Here is a 19,938-nt window from a genome sequence, read left to right on the forward strand (position 1 = left end):
ATATGCAGGTCAGCATACACCTCACCGTAGTAACTAAAAATATTGCTTATAGTGATTTCAAAACTGATACATTTATCAACTACATCCAACATTCTTAGAATTATTTGAATTAGAACATAGAACCTAAATACCCCCACTATGGCCATTAGCCTCAACAACACCAACACCCTGATAATTTAGATTATTCCAAAAAGATTTCATCCTCTCGAAAGGAATATGTGTTTCAAACAAAATGAAAAAGTAGGAAAAAACTTATTTATTAACTCTTTACTATGAACCCGGGTCAATTTATTCGAGGCCCCTCTAATATTCCAAAATAGAAAGCTTAAATCTAAATAATCTATAAAACAATTGTAATGTAAAAAGAATCAACCTTAGCCGAAGTCCCCTAACGAGATGATGAAGATCCACCATCATATCCCCCTGAGACTTGCTTGTCCTTACTCGGTTGTTGTCTAGTTTGTTTGTACCCCTCCACCGGCAACCTTTCTAATTCGTTGATTTGCTACTTGCTGACATCGCCAAGGAAGTCCAGAGTCGACGGAAATTCTACAAAGAAGAAGGGCACAACCACTTGCCTATTTTTTATAGTGGCAGTGAAAGTCAGCTTCGCAACGGAGGCAGCTTTGCCCTTCACCCCTTGCTGTTTGGAAGATGCCATTCGTGCTTGAGGGGAAGAAAGAGATCCGCCAACTGACCCGCTCTTCACCCCTGATCCAACTCCTCTCATACGCCGCCCAAAGTCACGGTTTTGGCCTAATTTTTTATTTGAGTGCAACAACATTTTGCCTCTAGAGATTTGTTGGACTTTGTTTAATTGACCCAATTTTCTTCTCTCTTTACCGCTGACTTTGGTCTAGCCAACCTCATCTCCCAAATGCTGGGACCCCACTTCCTTCCCATGCAACAGCCAATTCCTCCACAATATTCACAACTATCACAGAGTCTTCGGAATTGCATCCAAATTCAAAAGGTTTCACCTTCGAAGGTTCATGTGGCTGCACCACCCGGGCCGCTGTCTCGGTTACTGATGTTTCCTTTTGATCCACCTCTTCCGACTCTATCGGGGTCACTCTGCGATCGCTTGCTGGATGCCCGAAACAATTGTACTTGTCACAAATAAGGTGTAAACATTCATATTCCACCTTATATTCGAACTCATTGACAATCACACTCCAGACCACCGGCAGACCAAGATTAATTTACACGCAAGCTCGAGTAAATTTTCCCCTCTCTGTCGACTTAGTAGTCAGATCCACCCTGATTGGTGTCCCCACAGTTGAAGCAATTCTCATCATGGCTTTATCCTGGTAATACCATATGCTCAAACCAACTATTCGAATCCAAACCATAGTCTCCCCGAAAATGTCCTCACAAGGTTTAAAATTCGGTGACCATGGCTTGACCGCAATATAGTGACCGAAGATCATCCATGGCCCCCTAGTAAAACTTTCTCTCGTTAGTCCATGTGATCAAATTTGACGAGAAAGTACCCAAAACCGATATCCAATATCTCATATCTGCTAGTGATCCTCCATACCCCCTTTCAGTTTGTGAATCATGGCGTGTAACTAACGTTTTTTCCAAGAACCTTAATCACAATTGCCTCCTTGTATGGTTTAGAAAGGATGTTTCTATCCTCTTCGGAGAAGTATCCTCTTCGGAGAAGTAAACTCTCGCAGGTATAGGATCTCTTTATTTTCTGGTGACCACTGCCATAGAATCCTCACTAGAGCCTCAGTCAGGCTATCTCTGAGGCTATTGAAGAACCAATAACCTTGTCACGGAAAGAAGTTTTGGAAGTCATCCTAGAATTAAGGCGGCCCTTTCTTGATTCCTTCTTCACATCTGATACAAACCCTCCCACGCTCTCCTCCTTATCTCTTCCAATGGTATGACCATCTTTCTTATCATGTTTCATCCTCAAACACACCGGCTTCTGCTCTCTCCTTTTCTCATTGTCGAATACGTATCCTCTCTCTACTAGGATTTTCGTTTCTTTTATTATGACTAAATTTAATTAATTCAAATTTAATTTTTAAAATTAAAATTAACTTTTCTTCATTAACTTATTATTTAGGTTGTTAAAAAATTTTATTTTTTATATTTTCTCTAATTTAAATTTAAAAATTAATTATTCTAATAAATAAAAAATTTAATTTTAGTAATTAATTTAATATTTTTTTAAACCGTTATTCATATTTATATTGTTTACCTAGTCACCTGACCTTTTTTTTGGACATCTACAATTCAATTTCAAAAAGACAAAAATGACCATTGATGAACTTTTAGCTTTTACCCTATTTAAGTCTGGTAGTGTTTCATTTCGTAATTTCTAGAGGCAGCCTTCCTATAAATTAAAATCCGCTTTAATCTCTGGAAGCAAACACTAGCTCAACTGAACCTCGCATATCACGGAAATAAAATAATAGTTTAAGAAAAAAAATAAAAAGAAGAAAGCAGAGAGATAGAGAGAATGGGAGGCTCATATTGTGTGAGGGAGAGGAAGCCATGTCTGAGATGGGTTGAGAAATACTTCAAAGACTGCCTTTGCAATGTGAAAGATGACATCTCCTTCAGTTTCGGTCTCATAAGTCTTGTGTGTTGGGGAGTCGCTGAAATCCCTCAGATTATTACCAATTTTCGCACCAAGTCAAGCCATGGAGTCTCCCTTGCCTTTCTCTTCACTTGGGTTGCCGGGTGAGTTCCTCAACTTTCTTTTTAAGATAAAAGGTTCATTGAACTTCAAAGTGTTGTTTGTGACTTCCTAAGTAGGATTTTGAATACACCTTCCATTTTTACTTTTTCTCTTAAAATTTTTAACTCATAAACATGTTTTCAATTAGATATCATTTTTTTAAAATATGTTTAACGGGTACTTGTTGAAGAATGTTTAAGAGCAAACTTTAAATGTATAAAAAGACTGGCAAATTTTGCTTTTGAATCAAAGATTTTGCTTTTGTTTTAACATGCGCCGATGCGCCTTTTAAGATAGATGATAATAAAGTCTTTTAATTAATTAATTAAATGACAGTACTATCACTAATCCCTCCATAATCTCTTTTCTTTCGAATATATTAAAAAATTAATAGTAATATATAAAAACAAAATACATAGCAGGCCACCAGTTGCATGTTTTCTCATAATGGCCTGTGAATTCTGTGATTTATATATATTCCATGACAGTATCTTCCAAGTAGCGAAACCTTACTGGTGCTTAATAAAAGTAGCACTCTTTGTTTGGATACACTAACCCAATTTTAACCACTTAAAGTGGCACTAATTGCTTTAATTGGTAGTTTCACTTTATTAATAAAACAAATATGTGAATGCAGTGACATATTCAACTTGGTGGGTTGCCTTTTGGAACCAGCTACGGTGAGTGACTCCTTAAACCATATACACGCTATTTAAATATTTGTCAGATTGCTGGTGGTGGTCCTGAGAGTCCCGAGGCCACGTTTCCTCTAACCATCATGCTCTAGATAGACACAGAAACTAGAGATGCAACATAGTCAATAAGTTCAAAATAAGACTGTTTTAATGAAGAAAAATAGGAATATAAAAAAGAATCGCCACATAAAAATATAATTGATGAAAAAGTATTTAATTAGTTAATAATTAATTAATTTTATCTTAAAGTTTATAATTTAAAATTTAATATAAATAAAATATTTTTTTAAATGTTGGCTAATAGAAATTAAAAAAAATTAGCTTAGGGTATTACTCTTCTATTAATCATTTTAGAGCAAATATTTAATTTTTTTTTAAATTTTATATTTGATATTTTAATCTCTAAAAAATTTTCTATTAGAAGTTTTTAAAATTTAATTTTGTCAGTCATATTAGTTCTTCTTTTATTTTAAATCAAATTTCAAATATGTATATGAGATTAATAAATTTTTAATAATATTTATTATAAGATAATTAGATATTCAAAAATATCATGATAAAATAAATTAATTTTTTTTAAAATGACCAGAAAACTCATCTGTCTGATAATAATAATAATTTTGAAAGGTTCTAAGAAAATAAAAATGGTCGTGGATCAAAGTGTCCAAAATTCTTTAGACACTAATTTGATGTTCACTCATTATTTTAATTAACCTTTTGTTCAATCTTAATTTATCATATAATGTACTGCGTTTGGTTACGAAGATGAGATAAAATAGAATACTGAAAATAAAATATAAAAAATAAAAAAATAAAAATTAATATTTTTATATTTTATTTGATAATTAATTAAATATAAAAAAATTATAAATATTTAATTTATTATTATTTTTTCAGGCAAAATTTTTAAAATATATATATATAATAATAAAAAATATAATTATAAAAATTAATAAAAATTATTAAACAAAAAATAAAATATAAATTATATCTTTTATTAATATTTTTAAATATTATATCTATATTTATATTTTATTTGCTAAATAATTTTCTATTTCTATATTTTTATATTAGTATCCTGTTTGGTAAACAAATGCAACGTATGAGATCAGAGACATTGATTTTTGTCCGTGTCTTATATCCATTATATTCTCACAACTAGACATCTTTTATCTCATATTTATGTAACCCTGTTTGTGTCTCTACTATATTATTACGAGGTGATAATTAAAAAGCAGCCTTAAATTCCATTGGTTAGCCTTTGCCCTTTTTTCTTATGTTTTTATCATGATGATGTGCAGGTGTGGTTCTTATCATTCCCCAATTTGGTTCTTTTTAATCAATTATTACTGTCTGATCCTTTTTATTTTTAGCTTCATGTTCATGCAGACTAACTTTTTTCTTTTTATTTTGTTTTTTGCTTATCTTGTCTTTGGTACATGTATGAATGGATGTCATGCAGTTGCCTACACAATTCTACACAGCTCTGGTAATTTATTTATTCATTTTTTGCTCCATTCTATTTTTTCTGTTATTTGTTTTCTTTTGGGCACCATGCGTCTGAGATATGAATAATAAGCAGTATTTAATGGTTCAGTTTAGTTCTCCTTTAGTCATAAGAACTAAGGTTATATGTTTTAGGAAAATCATTCATAATAAATTTAAAATTCTTGAGTAGAAAATGCTTTACCTCCGATACGAATCTATCAAAGTATTTATTTAGATGCTATTAAATTATTTAAAAAAGATTTTTTTTAATAAAAAAATATCTTTTAAATTTTTTAAAATTATAATTTATATTTTTCTAAAAAGTATTTTTAATATAATAAATAAATAAATTTATATTATTATATTTAAATATAATTATTAAAAAAAATATTTTTATATAAAATGTTTAAATATAAAATTATTTTATAGAACCTCACCTAAATAAACAAAAAATGTGTTTAAAATAAGATAGATATTGAGATATTTGGTTGCAAAAAGTAGGGTAGGTCATGTGGGATTCCCATTTCCGAGTTTAGAAATTAGAAGAGTGAATGAATTGAACGCGTGTCAACGTCTTTGGCTGCCGCGCCTTTTGGTTGGTGGTGTGGTCTGGGCGTCTGGCACAGCCTCATATTGACACACAATATTGGTGAGTTTTATGGTATTTTTTATTATAGTATTTAAATTGTTTAACTTATTTTTAAAAATAAAAAATAAAATATTTAAATAAAAAATAAAATATTTAAAATTTATTAAATATTATTTATTTATGGCATTCACCTATAATATTTTATGGGCTCACTACCAGTCTACTAGCTTTGTTACTATGTTAACGTAAACCGCACTATTTAGAAGGTAACATCATATGACTATAGAGGAGAAAAAAAAGGGGGGGGGGGGATTGTTATTATTTAATTATCAATTTCATTTTTAGTTTTTAGTTTAATAATATATTTTATTATATATTTTTAAATATTAATAATCAACTAATAACTAAAAATAATAAATTTTAATAATTCTCTAATATTCTTCCACAAAAAATACATATTTTTTATTTTAATTCTCGTTGCGAACATATTTAAGATATTCTTTTAGTTAAATCTTTAACCGTATATAGTATTGAGTTAATAATTAAATTAGTATCTAAAGTTACAATTATATTTTATTATAGTGTTTAAAATTTTAATATACTCAATTTAGTATTTTAATTTGACATTCATAACTTACATTAGTCTAACTATTTACGTTATAAAATTGTTAATAATGTGTTGAGATAGATTAACGGCTGTTATATTAAATTCTCTAATAATTATTTAATGTAGCAATTGAATCTTTTTTATTTTAATTTGTTTTCTATAAACTTTTTAAAATCCTAATCCTAATTGCAATTAAGAGTTTTAAAAGTTTTTTAAAGAGTAAAATAATGTAAAAAATTTCAATTGTTTATCGAATAACGGCTAAAGAATTCAGTATAGCAGTCTCATTAATAGTTTTATGACAGAAATAAAATTAAAAACTAATGTGAGTTTTGAATGTCAAATTGAGTAAAATAAAATTTTGAGAATCAAATTAAAATGTGAGTGTAACTTTAGAGATCAATATAACTATTAGTTCAATTTGTTGTGTATTTGATGTTTTAGTTTGAAAAAGGTTGCGAAATTGCACTCTTGATCTTCCGGGCAGTAATTTGTTTTCAATTAACAGCTTTATACAATCACTACGATCGTATTGGTACTGCAAAGCTTATATTATGACCACCTTTACAAATGGCGCAAACGTCGGCACAGCCTCAACAACAGAGGAGTTGTATGTATATTTCCAATTTTAATGCACTACTTGGTTCTATTCAAATTGCATTTTGCATCCTTATTTATTTCCACCTTAAATTTCCAATTTCTAAGGCCCACACCGATATTTTATAGTTTTGATTTTTAACTATGTTATTTATATAAAAAATTAATTATTAATAATTACTCATATAAAATATATATTAAAATATTAAAAATAAGTGAATACTATCAAATTTAGTAAAAATATTATATGTATATAAAATAATTAATTATTAAATTAATTATTATATATTTTATATTTTAATATATATTTTTTTTAAAAAAAATATTTTAAAATGATAATGTTAGTAAAATAAAAAAGTGATATTTTAATTATTTTTAAATTTATAATATTTATTATTTGTGAGCTATATTATCTTAATTTAAGGATGTCTGAAAATGAATCCTCTCAATTGTTAAAAAAAAATTTTGAAGGAGTAAAATGTGATTTTTAATTTTTTATTGTAATTTCTCTTATTTTTTTGTCTCACTTATAAAATTAATGGTGAGAGATTATACTTTATTCTCTCAATTATTAAAAAAAAATTGAGATGATTCATTCTCATTAATATACTTTTTTTTAGTGACAATATAATTTTAAAGGAGTCGAATTTTATTTTAAATAATCGATGATTAATTAAGTAATTAATTTTTAGTATACATCAATCTTAGATGATATCTGAAGTTATGAACACTTCTCTGTTTGGTATATCATGTTAATTACAGGATCACGAAGAAGACAAAAAACCATTGAAACCGAAACCAAGTCATGAATCTGGAATTCCAATACCAAATGGCACACCCAAAGCAGCACCTCGACGGGAATATTACTATACGTAAGCATATTTTACCCTTTTTTTTTTAGTAAATCACAATTTTTTTGTTCATTTATTTATTTTTCAAATGGCAAAAGAATTAATTTGAGTATAATGTCCTGATATGCTTAGGCAAAAGTACTGAGATGCTTACTCAGAAGTAGGCAAAATAATTTTAAGTTAATAGACAGATCTGAAGTAATTTGAATTAGAATAATGCTAATTTGGCAATTATAATATCTTTGACAATCAATAATTAGGTATATTTTTGTACAAGATACAGTATAGCTTTTTGTTTTTGAAGATTTTGAAAATCTGTAAGAATATTATTAATATTTAATTTAACTTAGTTTTTGTTTATGTATATTCTGAGTTGTTTATGTAACATTCATCTCAAACATTGTACTTTGAAAATCCATACTAATTATTAGAAGTGAGATTACGTGGACCTAGAACATTAAATTAAATAAGCTGTGCCACCATATTAGAATTCAGATTATGTGAACTTGACTTAGGTCAAATTGAGTAAATAACTTAATTAAATTTCTTTTGAAAAAAATAGTTTAAATAATAAATAATTATATTAAAAATAGCTTATAAATAAGTTATTTTGTGTTTGAATTTTTAATTTTAAAAGTGTTTATTTTATAGAAATATGATAAAAAATAGTAGTAGTATTATAAGAGAAGTTATTTTTTTAACTTCTTTATAAGCTCCTAAATAACTTCTTAAAAAATCGTAATTTAATTTTAAAAATTATACCAGACATTAATACTACTACTTTTTATAAGTAAAAAACTGAAAAAAATTACTTTTAAAACTTTCCAAACGGACCTTAATCCAAAATTTAGCTTATAAAGTGAAGAATGTCTCACACTTACAAATTTTTTAGAGATCTTATCCTTGAAAAATGTGTGACTTGTAATATTAAGTGATTTCTAACAGTTTAGCCAATGTAAAGTTATGCTAGAAGAACTAAGAAATGAAGAGAATATATTGAGTTTGATGGGAATGTAATTGAGTTATGCAGGTCAGCAAGATCACTAGCTGGGAGTGGCACTCCACCCTTCCGTACATACATGAGAGCTGTTAAAAGTGGCCCTTCAGCAATGGAATTGAACTGTGATTCTTCTTCGGACGATGAGGCATCGTCGTCTCCGGCGATTCCCTCTTCCACACAACCTAGGCCCATCCCACGTTCCGCAGCTGTGAGTTTTCTCTTGTTTGCCTAATTAAATATCACAACTGTAAACTAATTTAGGTTGGCCAAGTGGTCAGCTCACTTGTCCGTTTAAACAAGTGTCGAGTGTTCAAATTCCGCCTTGTGCATGCAGCAACCCATTGGCCAGTGGCAGTCCCTTAAACGAAGTTCAGATCTGCGACGGATTAGTCCTTAACCTATCGGGTTGGGAGATACCGTGGCAACAAAAAAAAAAATATCACAACTGCAATAATCAATATCTCAAATTTCTTATAACAAAGTGATAATAATTTTTTAGATTCATCAAGAGCATTAATCATATTTTTCAGTTTATCCAAAATGTTTAAATTACTAAGGAATATATGAACACAGTGTTAAAGGTCATGAAATAAACTATTTTTGATTTGACATCACATTGAATTTCACACATAATAATGTTCAAAATTATTGTATTTTACTATTTGACACGAATTGATTTTGGCACAAATTGCACATCAGAACAATAATTGCCGTCTAAATAAACCGCATCTACACAATTAGGAATGATAATGTCACTGTCAACTTGAGCATCAGCCCACCTTTCCCGAAAGTCCTTTTCCCTACAGGGATGAAGATCATTGCTAGTTTTCTTTTCCTTTTTATTTATTTTCAACATCTTTGTCATGTTGTACACTGCTTCAGGGATATGGGACATTTCTCGCTGCATCTGTTAACTTGCCTCTGAAGGGTAATGCTCTGAGAGAAGGATACATAAGATTCAATGGACGAAAACTTCTGCAGGTAACACTATCTAGTGTAGGGTAATTTATTCCACACATGTCGCCTTTTATTCACTGTTTGATTATTAACAGGTAGAGACTCACATGCAGTTATTTTTCCATAAAATTGATAATTGAATATAATGATAATAGTTCCTTATTTATAATCTTAATTAGCAAGTAATTCATATGGGCCTAATTAATGGGCATATCGGATCGTAATATTTTACTAAATTGTCATGTAAGATTGTAACGATTTTTAATTATTAACTTTATATGAAGACAACTATATGACATTTTCTCCTTATTAATTTTGCTTTCCACAATTGAATTGATAAATAAAGAATATCCACAGGAGCAACAGGTACACAGTGCACTTGGTCAATGGTTGGGATGGCTCATGGCTGCTATATATATGGGGGGTCGCCTACCACAAATATGGTTGAACGTAAGTATCAAGACATTTTATTATTTAGTGGTCTTGTACGTGAGTTGACTATTCGACTAACTCAAGTTGGTTAAATATTATAGGAGTTTGCCACAACAATATTTAGTATAAAAGAATGCTATTTGAATATAAATAAGACACTAAAATCATATACAGATATTATGTTTGTGCACTATGGAATTGGAATTGATGTATTCATTTAAAAAATAATACATGGATATTAAAATTTAGCCATCATATTAATTATTATATATTTGTGTATATTTATATGTATACGTTCTAATATATATTTTATACAAGTGCAAAGTGACTACTTAATTAGTAGTTAATATTTAGTTTAGACAACATGATTGATTCATTTAATAGAATCCTATTGGTATTTTATTGTTAAAACAGCTCATGCGAAATGATCAACCCATCACTATGTTAAAGAATTTGTCATTAAATCATCAATAACAAACTTGCCCCTCATATTTTAAGCAGGAACTAATGAACTATATTGCTGTTACTGTTTATTATTTAGCTTTGCACTATTTATTTTCAGTTTGTTTATGATTTCATTACTTCATGAATTTCATATTAATACTCTCTACTTAATTATTGATGACCAGATTAAACGAGGCAGTGTAGAGGTAATATATTATACATCAATTTTGTGCATTATTTCTTCTCTTCTAATTAAGATTTAAATCTTATAGCTAATGTATCTGTTTATTCATCTATGCTTTCTCGTTTTGTGAAATCAGGGCTTAAATCCTTTCATGTTCGTATTTGCACTAATTGCTAATGCTACTTATGTTGGAAGGTAGTAATCTTTCTCCCTTACAAAGACTTACAATTCTTAAAAGAAAAATTATATCTATAGTTTAATCTAACTTAATTATGTATTTGATGCAGTATTCTTGTACGAACTACAGAATGGGATAGCATCAAACCTAATATGCCATGGTTGCTGGATGCTGTAGTTTGCGTGGCACTGGACCTTTTTGTATCCTATATACTCGTCTTTAATTCTTATATATACCCCAAATTAGCCTCTAAGAAATTTTTATTGAACACTTTAGTCTTCAACTAATTTTAATTACCAAATCAATCCCTAATTTTTAATTTTAAGCAAATTAGATCTCACGACAAATTTTACTAAAAAGTTAGACAAATTAATTCTTAAAAATATTTAAATTTTTCATATCAGTCCCTTTATATAAACAAATAATATGATATGAGCATTGATTTGTCTATCGAAACAAAAGTTTGGAAATTGATTTGGTGATTAAAATTTGTCTAGAATTAAAGGATTCGAAAAAAAAAATCTCAAGAACTAATTTGGATATCACTCTGTATATTCAATTTTTAATCAATTATTAAAAGACCAAAGTGGCAGATTTACTTCCAAAAGATAATTTCAGAAATACAAGTATTCATAAAAGGTCATATATGGAGAAACTTACCAATGATAGAATATGATTTGATCAGTATCCTAAACTATGTTGTTTAAAGGACAAACTTACCTATAAAAATCTCAAAAACACATTATTTAAAGTTTTTGAGATGTGAAATACAATTAAATCATATGATATTTAGCTTAAATTATGATTATATCAAAATCCTTAACAATTTATGACAGATAATACTGCAATACATCTACTATAAATACTTCAGGAGGAGAGCACCAAGTTGTGATGGAGACTACTACGAAGACGCCAGAAAAAACTGATCCAGCTTGATCCCAAAGATTTAACTGATCATTGCCAATTTGAAAAATGGCTATACATTCCCAAAGTTGAGTTTTGGGTTGTGACATTTAGCTTTTTCTTTTGGCTTGGGGCTGATTAGCTTTATCTGAATCTAACTAGAGATGGATGAGGATTATGTATGCAAGTGTCTAAATCATTCCTGCTAGAGAAAATGGCATGCCACTCTGCCACTAGCTTTTCAAGTGTATCAATTATGATTTCTCCATGATTCATCCTATCGTATGGTTGTTATATTTTTAAGTGATAATATAGCTCTTTGTTTCGCTGTCAAATTGAAATGCTTACCAAGTCAAACAAACATATTTTTCAAACAGAAATTTTTGCATTTGATTGAACAAACAAACTTCTTAAATTTGTTTTTGAGAGACCAAAGAATTTAGAAATGTTGGGTTTTGGGCTCCCTTCCTATATGAAAAAGAAAGGCTCAAATTTTAGTATCCAAATCCATGATTTCTCTTAACTGAGTGAAGTGGCTGAGGTGATTTAGAGTTGTGTGAGAGAGGTTTTATTTGTGAGAAAACACCAAACACTAGAGAGAAGAGAAGAGAGAAAGTTATTTTCGCACATATACAAAATTGTCTTTAAATATTGGTCGCTGCAGATTTATTAACCGTTTGGAGATATTGGCCATGTATTAGCAGCTTTGTTTTTGTGGTATTTTCATCTTCTTGTTCTTGCTTTGTAAGCTTTGATGCTTTAGTTGTTTGGTTTATCGTATGCATATTTTGTGCAGTAAATTGTGACTATTTTGTACCTTATTTTGATCATAGTGAAGTTATTTCCCTAATTTTGATGACTTGTGGTTTTTACTTCTCACATTGAGGAGATTTTTCATGTTAAAAATTTTGGTGTGTTCTTTCTTTATTTTTTATTTTTTTTTTTGTGCATTTTTTCGCCACTATTGGTGTGTTCTTACTGCTGCCATTTATTTGTGAGTAGGTGTTGTTGCTCCTCTAATTATTGTAAGTAGGGAATTGGGTGTTTTTATTTCTATCATTTGATATCAAAGCTCAGGTTTGGGCATTTGATTGTTCTTTACTTGAAAGATGGAGGCAAATAATTCTAATAGGATGATAAGTTTGAATGACACTAATTACCATCTATGAAAGCACAAAATGAGGGTTTATTGTTTGCAAAAAATCTATATTTATCTGTATTTTTTACACAAAAATCAGAGTCTAAAACAGATGAAGAATTGGAGTTTGAACACCAATAAATTTGTGGTTTTATTAGGCAATAGGTGGATGATAATGTTTATAATCATATTGCTAATAAGATTTATGATAGGACTTTGTGGAATTAAATTAAATCCTTGTATGTTTCAAATCTGGCAATGATAAATTGTATTTGTTGAATATGTTGATGAATTTGATATATAAGGAGGGATTACAAGTATTAGATCACTTGAATGAATTTCAAGGGGTTTTTGATCAGTTATCAAGCATGGGAATCAAGTTTGAAGATGAGGTCCAAAAATTATGGTTGCTAAATACTTTACGGATTTTTGGGAGATATTTAGTATCCCGCTTACTAATTTTTCTCTAAATGATAAACTGAGCATGCAACTTTTTAAAGGTGACATTTTAAATGAAAAGATGAGAAGGAAGTCACAGTCTGAAATGTTAGTTACTGAAAACAGAAGAAATTAGAGCAGAGGTCAAAAGGGTAGAGGTGAAAAGCAGGAACAAATCCAAGTCAAGATACAAAAATGTTGAGTGTCATTACTGTCTTAAAATGGGGCACGTCCAAAAATATTGCTTTCTTTGAAAAAATAAAATCAAAGGTAAACAGGAAAAGAAGGAAAATGCTTTCTTTGTAAACACTTTTGCCTTTGAACAATGGAAGTTCACTTAAGACAACTTGGTAGTGGCTTGAAAAAAAGGTATTTGAAGTTTGTATGTGATGCATGCCATGATTGCAAAAGGTAGTGTGAATGCAGTTGAAAGTAAAGAAGATTGTATTTTATGGCACAAGAAGATTTGGTCATATTAGTGAAAAAAGACTTAATTGTTTAGCTCAAAAGGATGTTCTTTTCACTTTAAGGAATACAGAATTGGAAAAATGTTCTCATTGAATGGCTGGCAAACAAAGAAGAGTATGCTTTAAGAAGCATCAACCTTTAAGAAAATTAGAATTCTTGAAATTAGTGCACTCTAATATTTGTGGTCCTTTGATGGTATGGTCTTTTAGTGGATCTATTTATTTTATTACGTTTATTGATGATCACTCAAGAAAATTTTGGACTTATGTTTTGAAGACAAAGAATCTAGTTTTAAAAAAATTCAAACAATTCTAAACATTGGTTGAAAGATAGACATGTAAAAAGTTTAAATGTATTCACACTAATAATAGTAGTGAGTATCGTGGACTATTTGATAAGTATTGCAAGTAGCAAGACATTAGGCAGGAAAGACACCTCCTAAAATATCTCAGTTAAACAATTTGGCAGAAAGAATGAATAGAATACTGATTGAAAGAGTTAGGCGTATGCTTATTGAAACTAAGCTATCTAAAGTCTTTTAGGGTGAGGCATTACTTACAGTGGTTCATGTGATTAATCTGAGTCATACAATTGCTTTGGATAATGATGTTCCGAATCATATTAAGTCGAAAAAAGATGTCTCGTATGATCACTTAAGAGTCTTTGAATGCAAAATATTTGTTCATATTCCAAAGGATTAGAGGTCTAAATTGGATGTGAAGACAAGGCAGTGCATTTTTATTAGGCATGGTCAAGATGAGTTTGATTACAAATTTTATAATCCAGTTGAAAACAAGCTTGTAAAAAGCCATAATGTAGAATATATTGAAGACCAAACCATTGAAGACATTAATAAAGTAGAGAAGAGTCAATTACAAGAAAACAGAGACTTGACTGATATAGATCTAGTTCAGCCGCTTCCTTCACTAGAACTATCAGAGAATAAGATTAGGATCATATGTAGCAAAATGAGCATTTGGTTCCCAATGATCAAGAGATGAGAGATTTGAGTGATGCTCCAGTTGATGATGATGTTGAAAATCAACCTGAACTATCTAAAGATTCACTAGGTTTCCATCCTAGGAGGTCTACTAGAGAGTTACGACCTTCAATAAGAAATCCTCTTAATGAGTATGTGACATTTATTGATGAGTATCTAACCTGGATTGATGGGAGAGAACCTGAATGTTATGAGAAAGCTATGGAAGGTGACCACAATAAAAAATGGTTTGATGCAATGCAAGATGAAATGAAATATTTGCATGATAATCAAACATTTGAACTTGTGAAGTTGTTAAAAGAGAAGAAAGCTTTGCAGAATAGGTGAGTTTATAGGTTGAAGCATGAAGAAAGTTCTCAATCTCCAAGGTACAAGGTTAGATTGGTGGTCAAGGGCTATAGGCAGAAAAAGAGAATTGATTATAATGAAATCTTTTCACCGATTGTGAAAAGATGTTCTATTAGAACTATTTTGAGTTTAATTACAAGTCTTGATTTAGAGATAGAATAAATGGATGTGAAAATTGTTGTTCTTCACAGTAATCTTAAGGATGAAATTTACATAGAACAATCTGAAGGTTCACGATAAAAAACAAAGAGGATCATGTTTGCAACATGAAGAAGAGTTTGTATGGCTTGAAGCAAGTTCCGAGACAATGATACAAGAAGTTTGAGCCTATTATAGCAGAACAAGGCTACAAGAAGAGTACTTCAAATAATTGTTTATTTGTTAAATAGTTTGCTAGTAATGATTTTATTATCCTTTTGATATATGTTGATGATATGTTTATTATTAGTCAGAATACTTTTAGGATTGACATGTCGAAGAAAAAACTTGCAATGTCATTTGCAATAAAAAATTTTGGGTCATCAAATGAGATTCTTGGTATAAGAATCGAGTGTGATACAAAAAGAAAGATTTAATTACTCTGTCAATCCCTATACTTTTACCGAAATTTCAATTAGGTCCCTATACTTTTTTTTTCTCAATTGGATCCTTATACTATATCAGATTTTGTAACTAAGTCCCTACCATGACAAAAAATTTGGAATTAATAGAATATTCTATTTAACTATACAGAATATTCAGTCAAATATTCTGCATATTCATTTTGTTTAACGAAATATTCTGTTAATTCTAATGTTTTTGTCACGGCAGGAACTTAATTACAAAATTTAATATGATATAGGAACTCAATCAAATAAAAAAAAAGTATAGGGACATAAATTGAAAATTCAGTGAAATTATAGGAATTGACAAAGTAATTAAACCTAACTTTGGCTCTCACAGGAGAAGTACATTAAGACAATGTTGCACAAATTCCAAATGAAGAAAGCAAATGTTGTTAGTATTCCTCTTGCTACAACTTCAAATTGAGTTTCAATCAAAGTCCATCAAGTAAAGAAGAGAAGAAAGATATGGAAAAAGCTCCACATGCATTAGTCGTGGGTAGTTTAATATATGCTATGGTGTGCATAATGTAACGACCTAACTTTTAATACGTCATGATCGTACTAAAAGTAAGACGTTACTAACCTAATTCCTTTATTATCTATTTAATATTGAATCTTTACACATTAATCTATCGACAATTTTACTAAAAAGTTAAAACTTTTCCGTTAAAAACGAATAACACATAATCACATACTTAATATTAATAATACATTACAGTAATACATACAAAATCAATTACAAAACCTACCCTTGTGAATAAAACTCCAACTAATAAGCGAAGGAAAAATAAATCCTAACAACAACTCGACTCTTGAACAAACTCTTTATATGCTTCCACAGCTTCACAATAAGCCTTCACATCTGTAACTGAAAGGATTGGAAAGAGGGAGTAAGAACTGAAGAGTTCTAAGTAGGGTCGGAGTAGTTAGTGAAATTCATTTTATTATATACTCAGTCAGCAACAACAATATACAGAATACATTCAACTTAATAAATAAAGAACACATAAGTCAAACAATCATAAAGTACATACAAAGCACCCACACATATACACAGAAAATACATTACAGAAAAATATGTGCAAACAAGTATGATGCATGTCTAGCCCTATGCAGGCCATGAACTCATGTGTCGATTGCTTATCCGCTCCCGACATTACCTAGGCACAAGTCCCAGATATAACTTTCCAGATGCATACAGTGTGCATATAAGTCTTACGGCCAGGCTGCATACAATGTGACTTTTAAAGGTATTGTAATATGCTTACATCTAAAAAATAGTTCACAATGTGTAGGCGTCCCACTATACATTTGGCATTAAGGCCTAAACAACAATCATATTTCATCTGCTCTCATGTAACAGATAGTCTTTTAGAGCTTTTTTTTTATCTTTGGCCTCTCCTCTCCTGTGATAGATATCCCTTTATTTAAGTTAATACATTTTTTTTGCTCTACTCTCCTATGACAGAGGTACGTTAAATTCTTTTAGTCTTTACTCTCTACTCTCCTGTGGCAGAAATCCCTTTAATCATTTGCTTTTCTTTCTTCATTTTTTTTACTTTCTTACTTTCAATATCTCAAATTATTTTCACACAATTTTCTCGACTTTTCCTAAATGTCTTGTGAAAGGAGAATCATAAGATTCTTAATTTAACTGTCTTTCTAAAACTTTCAGAAATTATAACTATTTTATCTCTCTTTCCTTATAAAATAATATCTTTAATAAAACGAATAATAATTAAATTAGTATGAGTATAATAATAATAATAATAATAATAAAAAATATTAATATTAATATATTTATTTTGATATCAAAAATTAGTTTGTAGAACTTTATTCTTAATTTTTAGAAAAATTCATTTTAATTCTCAAGTTTTTTAAATCTTTTACCTTTTAACCCAACATTTTATAAAATTATTAATTTAGCTTCATATTTATAAAAATAATCCTAAATCTTTATAAAATCTCCAGTTTTCTCCAAAACTTTTATTTTTTTCTTAAAATACTCTTAAAACTTATATAATTACTATTTTTAACTCCGATCTTTTATCAAACTACATTTTTCTATTCAAAAATAATATTTTTAGATGGTGGTGACAAACACTCTTTTTAATATTGAAATCTTCTTTGGTGATCTTTTAAAATATTATCTTTATTAAAAAGTGTTGTCATATTATTGAAATTATTATTTTGACTCTAATATCAACTTTTTTAATTTGTTTAAAATTTAAATTTTTAACAAAATTTTTATTAGAGAATTATTTTATTTTTTATAAAATTTATAGTATTATTTTTCTTCTTTCATTTTATTATTATTTTGATATTTTTTCTCAATTTACGAATTTAATAACTTTTTACGAGTTAAGTTTTTATTTGTAATTTTTATAATTTTTTAATAATTTTTTTCTTTTCTCTTATTTTTGAAGATCTATATTTTAATCTATCGATTTTTATTGCCAATTATTTTATTTTTAGTCTAAAAATTCTTATTTATTTTTGAATTATTCCTTGAATAAAACTTATTGCAAAATCAGGATTTTTTTTTGGTGACTGCAAAATCAGGATTTTAAAAAAGTTATTTTGTATTATTTAAAAAATTTAGTGTCGTTTGAATTAATATTAATTAAAATTATTAATATAATTATTTCTTCTGGTAGATTTTTTAATTTACTTATTGATTTAATTTTATTCAAAATGTATGCTTTTATTATTAATTTATGTTTTTTAGAGCAGCTTTTAACTGTCACTAAATAAATAATTTATAATAAAAAAATTATTTTTATCATCTTTATATGAATAGTGTCTTTATGGAAAGGCTGATGTAAAAATAGAAGAGAATTCATTGAACCAAAATAAAATTCACTAGTGATATCTCTATTTCTTTATCACTTTTATATTGAATTTACATTTTTAAGTGATATTAAAAATATACTTTTATTTCTTATTGAAATTATGTCGCTAGAAATCGAAATGTCAATAAACTTATCAATCATCTACATACAATCAATTGTTGTAAAATAGAGTGTGGTCTTTTTCATTGCAGGGTTTCGCACTAATTGAATGTATAACAAATGAAATTAAGATGCCTGAAGGGTAATTAATAAATTATAATTATAAATTTGTTTGTATATTTTTTTTTATGGTAACATTGATTCTCATAACATATGAGAATTTGAAATTCGTTCTCACTAACCACCCTCTATGGTGGTAATAAAAATTCATTGAAGATGGGTATTTTAAAATACCAACGAATAAATTAAAATTTTAAAACTTGAAATACAACAGAAAATAAGTTTTTCCCAAGTTACAGTTCTATTCTGTCAACTATTTCTTTATAAAATTTTCCCATTTTAGATCCAAGTTAATCGTTTTCTCTCTCAATCACGATTTCTCAATTTCTCATTTAATTTGGCAATTGCGCGCCGTCAACGTAACGTATCATACAATCAAGCCAGTTTCTAAAGTTGATTTGACCGCTCCTCAGTCCTCAGCATCAAAATGAATTTAAGACGAATATGCCTCCGATGATGATAACCCAGCCCATTGGCCATGGGTTAGGAATATAAAAGGGAATAGAATAATAATAATAATGTTACATTATTAATACAATTTATTATTTTTAATTAGTATTTTATATATTGTATATTAAATTTTAAATATTTAAACTTTAAATTTGAATAATATAAAAATAAATTATTAATTAAAATATTAGATTAATATTAATAAAAAATGGTAGAAACTCAACTACAGTCGATTTTACGTGAAATTGATAATTGAGAACTATTAGATGATTTGACTGATTTGACTAAATTTTTATATAACGGCTTTCAATTATCAACTTCAGGTGAAGTCAACTGTACCTGAACTTTCACTATTAAAAAAATATTAGCTTCTTAAAATTTTTTAATAAAATATTTAGAGAAAGTGAGAAGGAGGGACCGCAAGAGGAATAGTGTAAAAAATGTGCAAATTGTTTTTTATATGAGAATAGATATGGTATTTTGAGAAACGGGATGAAAAATAACCAAATATTTGAAAATAATGTTACCAAGAAAAAGTCAAAATTGAGATTTAAAGAGAAACCAACAAATAAAATTCAAACGAAGCTTCCCAGGAATAATTAATTAATTATCATGCTTGTTGTCCTTTTGAAGCAAACTATGACTTGTGTTTTTTATTAGTGGTTTTGGCAAATGAAATATAAATTGAACTCAGAGATTTGAAATTAAATTGAAAATAAATTTAAGGTTTTTTTACATAAATAAATTATTAGAAAATCGATTTTATATGATTTTTCGAAAATAAAATACACAAAAGT

The 19,938-nt window shown here is 28.7% G+C and overlaps 1 protein-coding gene across 1 annotated transcript; it reads left to right on the forward strand.

Annotated features, from left to right (window-relative positions):
• The first annotated feature begins 2,351 nt into the window (after nt 1–2,351).
• On the forward strand, nt 2,352–11,933 carry LOC130945455 (probable vacuolar amino acid transporter YPQ2). Its single transcript, XM_057874170.1, has 12 exons — nt 2,352–2,700; nt 3,336–3,378; nt 4,856–4,882; nt 6,586–6,687; nt 7,437–7,546; nt 8,556–8,733; nt 9,408–9,506; nt 9,840–9,932; nt 10,544–10,564; nt 10,679–10,737; nt 10,830–10,920; nt 11,557–11,933. The coding sequence occupies exons 1-12, from the start codon at nt 2,477–2,479 to the stop codon at nt 11,644–11,646; spliced, it is 1,137 nt and encodes a 378-aa protein (XP_057730153.1). The 5' UTR covers nt 2,352–2,476; the 3' UTR covers nt 11,647–11,933.
• Nucleotides 11,934–19,938: the final 8,005 nt, after the last annotated feature.

This window comes from Arachis stenosperma, chromosome 1 (genome assembly GCF_014773155.1).
Source record: "Arachis stenosperma cultivar V10309 chromosome 1, arast.V10309.gnm1.PFL2, whole genome shotgun sequence".
Lineage (NCBI taxonomy): Eukaryota > Viridiplantae > Streptophyta > Magnoliopsida > Fabales > Fabaceae > Arachis > Arachis stenosperma.

What these genes read in the sequence shown, in the direction of transcription:
- LOC130945455 (XM_057874170.1), top strand. Translation starts at nt 2,477, where the DNA reads ATGGGAGGCTCATATTGTGTGAGGGAGAGGAAGCCATGTCTGAGATGG. An exon ending in GCCTTTTGGAACCAGCTACG is followed by an intron (nt 3,379 to 4,855) that starts GTGAGTGACTCC and finishes GATGTCATGCAG; the next exon opens with TTGCCTACACAATTCTACAC. An exon ending in TTAAACGAGGCAGTGTAGAG is followed by an intron (nt 10,565 to 10,678) that starts GTAATATATTAT and finishes TTGTGAAATCAG; the next exon opens with GGCTTAAATCCTTTCATGTT.